This window comes from Rhopalosiphum padi, chromosome 4 (assembly GCF_020882245.1).
Source record: "Rhopalosiphum padi isolate XX-2018 chromosome 4, ASM2088224v1, whole genome shotgun sequence".
Taxonomy (NCBI): Eukaryota; Metazoa; Arthropoda; class Insecta; order Hemiptera; family Aphididae; genus Rhopalosiphum; species Rhopalosiphum padi.
Genome location: NC_083600.1, coordinates 26,955,336 through 26,962,376, shown reverse-complemented (window position 1 = coordinate 26,962,376; position 7,041 = coordinate 26,955,336). Strand labels below are relative to the sequence as shown.

At 25.6% G+C, this 7,041-nt stretch overlaps 1 protein-coding gene across 3 annotated transcripts; it reads left to right on the top strand.

Annotated features, from left to right (window-relative positions):
• Positions 1-1,318: 1,318 nt before the first annotated feature.
• LOC132929840 (R3H and coiled-coil domain-containing protein 1) lies at positions 1,319-6,755 on the top strand. Of its 3 annotated transcripts, XM_060995440.1 has the most exons (8): positions 1,321-1,465; positions 1,569-1,744; positions 1,847-1,999; positions 3,923-4,069; positions 4,144-5,197; positions 5,871-6,108; positions 6,175-6,402; positions 6,465-6,755. In XM_060995440.1, exons 2-8 carry the CDS (start codon positions 1,635-1,637, stop codon positions 6,518-6,520), a joined length of 1,986 nt encoding a protein of 661 aa, XP_060851423.1. In that variant the 5' UTR covers positions 1,321-1,465; positions 1,569-1,634; the 3' UTR covers positions 6,521-6,755. The 3 variants fall into 3 exon arrangements, with proteins under 3 accessions (XP_060851422.1, XP_060851424.1, XP_060851423.1); XM_060995439.1 differs by having other exon boundaries at positions 1,319-1,744; XM_060995441.1 differs by having other exon boundaries at positions 1,320-1,786.
• Positions 6,756-7,041: the final 286 nt, after the last annotated feature.

The following is a 7,041-nucleotide window of genomic DNA, read 5'->3' as shown; positions in this document are numbered from 1 at the left end:
TGAACAAAACTGTTACAACAAAATATATATCTATTCTCTTGACTTTTATGCTCTCACCATTGTCCAATTCATATAGATATAACTAAATAACATATAAAATTTTATCTACATTGTGATTCAGCCTTTGGACCTCGAAGTAAGCAAAATTAGTATAGTATAAGTTATATACGTTATGCATTATAGCTAATACACTGTAGCATTTAGAAAAACATTTTGAATTGAGTATCAAAAAATAAATTTGGGAGCCCTATAATATTATAATTGCACTGCTGCACTGGTTCACGGAAAACCTGTGGTTGCCACTGATTTAAACTATGAATAATATTAATACATTGCTAGATATTTCTGATATTATGTTGCATATCATACATTATGGATTTATGGCATTGGCATCTTGGACTTGGAGTAATATTGTGTGGGTTAATGTGACACTTTTCTCCTCCTGAAATAATTTACCTACCAATAATAAATCTATACATGTAAACATTATGTAGCAATTATTAGTCGTAGAAATTTTATAGAACCATGACATTAGTGTTATTGTGTCAAATGCTTAAATGAGTTGCTTAAATGTAAATATTTCAAGTTGAGTACTAACTAAAATATAAATATTTAATAACAAATATAAAATGAGTAATTAACAAAAAACGTACACAAAAAAATAATGAAAATAAGATTCAATAAATTATATCGTAAAAGTTAAAACAGGGGCCAAAATGATATCTTTACCAGTCACCTATACCTTAGATCATGTACAATTTATTTTGTGATCTCACTATCTAAGATCTACACCATAAAAAGTATAAAATGTCAGGTCAACTGTCTTTCCCTTCCACTGGCCACTCCAAACTACATCGATGCATTACCCCTTACGTGGCATTTGGATTCCTTGACGTAATTGAATAACATAGTGGGGATATTATTACAATAACCCAGTTATTAGGTCCAAGTATATTTTTAACCGTGGTGTTTTATACTATATAAATAATTATGTACAATTTATACGCAATGATACATTGATACATGGCACTATTGATACTGCATAGTGTACATTAAATTCATTTATAGATCAGAATTTTTGAATAATCGATGCTAATTACTATTAGTTATTACTTATACATTATTAATTATATTATTACAACATCATATAACTCATAACTGTTCTGTTGTAGTGTTGTTTATCGGTAACGGCAATACGGCATGAATATATAGATATAATATATTATATTGTCATGGGTAAGGGTAACGCTAAGGTCGCGTGAAAGGTTGTCAGCCAACCATATGTTTGATAACTCCCTTATCAAGGCTTTAAAAGTTGAGGTTTTTGTTTGGATAATGGAATAAACAACGATAATATTTCTATTTTCTGCACGATTTTGTGTTATATCGCGAAAGCACAAGCACTCTCTCGTAGTGCATATATGTATTATATCTGTTATGTTTTTACGCCGTTCAACTTCAGCATGTAATTATCATTTTTTTATTAAATACTAAATCGAGTAAATCGTAAATATCCTCAAATCCGCCATAGTCGCATTCAACGTTTATTTTTAGTTTTTACGTTTTAGTGATTTTTTTTTATAAATGTACCAAATACAATTTCGAATTCTGCCGTCAATGTGCTTATTGTACTTATGGAGTCATTAGATATATTGAACCTGCGAGTAGGCGAATGTTCGTTTTTGGAGACAGCCTTGGCCGATGTTAAACGTTATATGAACACCTTCATTTTAAAAAACAAAATGTTGGTAACTGCATAAATCCGTTTGCCTTGGAAACTTGATTGGTAAACTTCAGTAATAACTTTATATTTTATTTTTTGGTTGTTTGTTTGTTTGTGTTTTAGAAACGTGGTACTTATTTTCCCTCCAGTGAGCGCACGTAATCGGTTTTTAGTGCATACTCTAGTGCAAACATTTTTTAACGAATTGAACACCATATCAATTGGTAGTAGCTACGGAAGACGCTTAGTTGTCTATCATTCTTCTCTTAAACCAATGTAAGTTAAAAATTTAAATACATCTTGATTTCTATATCTTGATAAAATATTTGTCATATTTTGTTCATTCATGTGTTAAGTATACTGTCGGTTTTCACAGAATGACATTTTTGTTTTTAATTCAGTAAAGATTTTAAAAACTCAGTGTCTAGATGTTTAACCATTGTTGGTTGATAAAGTAACAGCTGTCCAGTACCAACAATTTAGAGTTTTATAATTAGTAATTTTTGAAGTCTTTACTCAATCATTTCTGATTTGGCTTGTGAAGTTAATCAACACTGATTTGGTAGATTTATAAATAACATCGCAAACATGGTTTTCATCAATACGTGCTATTTCCAATCCAGAGCCTTCAATAGTAACTAACATATATGAATGTTGAACAGCTATACTTCAAATTTCTAGATAATGATTAATGATAATATAATTTAATAATTAATAGGTACACATACTTATAATGTGGATTATAGTTGTTTATTGTTAGTACACTTCTTAAAAATTCCACCATGAGAGTAATTTTATTTTATTAAATAATATTTTAAAGTTTAGAATACATTTTTATTTTTGTGGATATTTTGGTCAAGTTACACTTGAATTCTGACATCCAGATGTTTTTGCATTCCAAATAATTTTGTAATATTAAACTAAGAAGAAAATGTTCGACCAACTTTCAGCAAATTTAGATTATTAAATATTAAAATACATTTATAACAAACTATTAATATTTTGAGAATAAACATTGAAAATAATATAACACAGGATAGATTAAAATGAGGTCAATTAGGTATATGTCTATAGTACAAAGTAACATAACATACAAATGAAGATGCTCTTTATTCATGTAATAGTTAAGCATCTAGACACAATGTTTAAAAAAAATGGATTTAAATAGATATAATTATTAATAAATGAGATATGTTTTTGATTGTTTAGGGCAAATTTTTTAATTAAAAAAAGTGCTTACTATTTACTACTAATGTGATTAGGTATATTAAATAAATTGTTTTATAATATTTAAATTTAAGATCAGAAAAGTAGAGGCGTATGTTAAAAAAATAGTTAAATATTGTAATATACAATATTGTATATTGTAATAATTAATTAGTTAAAACAATTTCTTAATAAATTAAAGTTACTATTGTGTGTTTGTCTTATAGAAACTAATTGATTGTAAATATCTGTTAAAAATATAATTTAAATTTTATTAAATACGATAACTATATTACTTATATATTGATTATATTATAGTTAAATTGTAATAAACATATAATTGTATAGACAATATTTATAATTAAAATAAAATAAAATATGTAGGGAATGAAAATTAGCTTGTATATACTGAATTTAATAGTATTAAAATATTTTTCTATTTATTATCAATTATCTTTTTTTGAAAACGCTGTAGCCCTGTAGGGGTAACAAAAAAAAAAAATAAATAGAAGTACTAAGTAAGAACATCTTCACTTCTTTTTCAGCTTCTTACACTTACTAAGCATAAACACTGTAAATATTTTTATAGATATGGCTTTTTCATATAACACTTCTATGTCTAGCTGAGTTAGGTAATGTTTCCGGCAATAATGTCTTACAATTTATTTATGGCGTTTATCCTTCGTAAATAAAAGTAATAACATAAAAATAACTTATTTGTATAATAAGCGAATAATACTTGTGAATTATTAGTTTATTTTATTCCTCGTCAAACAAATTATGAAGGTGGATATGTTTTATATTAAATCAACTAGACTAACAAATAATAAAAGTATAATAAAATGAAAAATACAAAACTGCATTTTTCTCAAAACTAATTTATTGGATTTTACAGTACTTTTGCTTAGCAGTGCAGAATAAGTAGTATATTAATAAAATAATATTTTATGCTCAATAAATATTTTAAAATTTAGTTACAAATTTGGTTAATAGGTATTGTGAAATAGAACCGGAAGGTGCTGAAAAGCATGATGAAAACAATTCTAGTATACATCGAGCGTATAGAACTCCTAATGAAAGGAAGGCCCAAGAAAGATTATTTCAGTCACTTAAGCCTAAAAAATTAGATCCAAGTACAAGGTAATGTCAATTTCATTAATTATTTTAGTTGTAACATCTAGTTTATATTATAAATAATTATATACATATTGCAGATCTAATCAGCGCAAACAAAGTAAAAGGCCAGATATTCCTATTTATATACCAAAAGCACTTAGAGGATTAGCTAATACTACTGGTTCCAAAACTAGCAGTGAAAATAGTAATTCAGATTCAACTGCATTAAATAAACCTGATTCTAATTCAAGAATTCAAGATGATCCAAGCAACACATTACATTCAAAAGATATGAAAAGTTCAATATCACTATCTAATCATAATCAACAAAATGATATTATATTTGCATCTTTAGATTCATTTAAATTTGTAGACTTATCAAATGACATGTTAATTAATGATGCTAATAATGAATTTAAAAATTCATATTTTGACACTTCATCTCAGTTTTCATCTCAGTTTTCAGATTCTTTATCTACTAGTATTCTTCCAGATTCAGTAGATATTAAAGAAAATAATATAAATGCTTCTGTAACAAACAAAATAATTAATATTGAAAATCCCAATTTAGACCATAATGAAATAGAGTCTAATATTGTAGAAACTGTGTTTGACAATCGTGATTTAACAAGAGGTGACAATATCAGTTGTACAAGTATTCAAAATTCTAAATTGGTTAATTTACCAGACTGTCAAGTATCAGATATTAATGAAAAAATTACACCTAATAATGTATTGGTTTCTCAAAAAACTAAAGAACTAATAGATATGAAAGTTGATGATAACATTTCTGATATTTCTAATAGTAATAACCAATCGCATGTCACGCATAAAGGAAATGAAGTGGTTTTTTCTGGTGTATCTGAAATAGCATTAGAAGAAGAACATGATTCAAATTGTCCTCACTATTGTTTAAATGATAGTTTCACAAGTGGTCCATTAACAGATTTAGACAGCAGTTATTCTAAAAATGAAAATGTAAAATTGGCTGCCCAGCAAAGTACAGTGTTAATTAATAATTCTGAAGAAATTAATGAAAAGAAAAAAAAAAAGAAAAAAGAAAAGAAAAAAATTTTAGATGTAGATGAATGTAGCTGGGAAGATATGTATGATAAAGAAGATGATTATATACATCCATTGCTTATGAAAGAAGTGAGTTATTTTATTACTTTATGTATGATAACATTCATTTAATGTAAGATACTTTTTATTTAAAAAATAATTAATGTTTAAGAAATTTTTTTTCATATGATAGTCTTGAATTTAATGCGAATATTTTATGTTTTGAACAAGTAAACCCGACAAGAATTTGACTAGAAGTCTAATTCTTTAACATCTTGATTTTAAATTAATCTATATAGACACATAGTGATAACCATTTAAAAAAAATCTGCTTTTAAACTTCTTATTATTTAATAAATTATGAACTTAATAATTAAAAATAAAAATTTTTATGTATCTGAATTCATTTATTTCCTTATAAAATAATTTTATTGTAAATTTATCTAATAACTATGATACTATTAAAGTTGAAAAAAACAGTACATCGATAAATGTTACAAAAACCATAACAGTTCAGTTCAATATTTATTTTATGGTAGGATCTTAATTTTTTTTTTTAAATAGAAATATTAAAATGTATTTATTTAAATTTAAAATTGTATAAAACCTATGAAATAATTCTTAAATGTATTTATTATTTCCGTCAATTAAAAAAAAAAAATTGTATACATAATTAAATATTAATATTAATAATAATTATACTGTTATTTTCATTTTTATACTTAAAAATTTATATATATTTTTATTTGTTTCCTTATTTTAGTTAGTTTCTAACATAGGTAAAGTTCAAGTTCAATGTGCAAAAGAGGATTATCGTACTTATCAAACAGTTGAAGAACGTTCAGGGGATGGTGAGTGTGTTATTGAGGTGTATGGTTTTTCTTCCGAGTTGAAAACAATTGATCTAATGAATCAATTTGCTGCATTTCGTAAAAACCATTTTGAAATTATTTGGGTGGATGATACACATGCATTAGCAGTATTTGAAAGTCCAAATTTAGGTAAATATCAAAGAACTTATTTTAAAGTTGATTTTTTTGTATTTATAAATTATAATTTTTAAATAGCTGATCAAGCATTGAACACACCATTAGCACTAGTGAAAACTAGACCTCTTAAGAATGCTACCAAAGAATCAAAGCTTAGAGCTGCTACAGTTGTTCCTCTTCCAGCAACTAGGCCTAAAACTTGTACAGCAATGGCTAGACGACTAGTGAGTAGTGCCTTAGGACTAAAGATGAATGTATCAGCAGATCTTATAAATGCTGAACGTACATTGTTGGCAAATGCTAAAGGTAATTTTAATTCATTAACTTTTATTGACAATATATATTGAATTGTTTATTCTATTTTTAAGAGAAAAAGATTCGGGATGCTCAACAAAAACACAATATATGGAACAATGAATCATGATCATTACCGTAGTGTACAAAATACAGTCAATTATTTTTTGAAGCCACTATAATTTTTCTAAGCATTATATAATTTCATTAAACTATAGTTTGGGAATTTTTTTATATATACATTATACATAAATATGTATCATACATTTATTTATTGACAGGATCTGTAAAAAACATTAACAAATTGTTTTACCAATTTTTATGTTTTAAACAATTTTTAAATTAAATTCTGTTTATTTTTGTTATACATTTGTTTTTTACTATGATAATTTATTTAATATAATATTGTTTCTAATAATAAATATAGTAATATTTATATAATATATCACTTTGGTTCAGTACTCTTACTAACTCACTATAATCTGATTGGTAGCCATTGTTGAGTAAATAACTATGATAAATACCTAATACTTATTGGATTTGGATGGCAAGTTTATAAAGATTACATTTATAATTTTATTTATATTGATACATTTTGATAAATAAACATTAATTTAATTAGTCAAAAGCAGAAAAAAACTAGTATAAACA

Bases quoted from the DNA above. Each gene is read 5' to 3' on its own strand.
- LOC132929840 (XM_060995439.1), top strand. From the start codon at position 1,635: ATGGAGTCATTAGATATATTGAACCTGCGAGTAGGCGAATGTTCGTTT. The intron at 2,000-3,922 runs GTAAGTTAAAAA...TTTGGTTAATAG, and splicing joins CATTCTTCTCTTAAACCAAT to GTATTGTGAAATAGAACCGG. The intron at 6,403-6,464 runs GTAATTTTAATT...TCTATTTTTAAG, and splicing joins ATTGTTGGCAAATGCTAAAG to AGAAAAAGATTCGGGATGCT.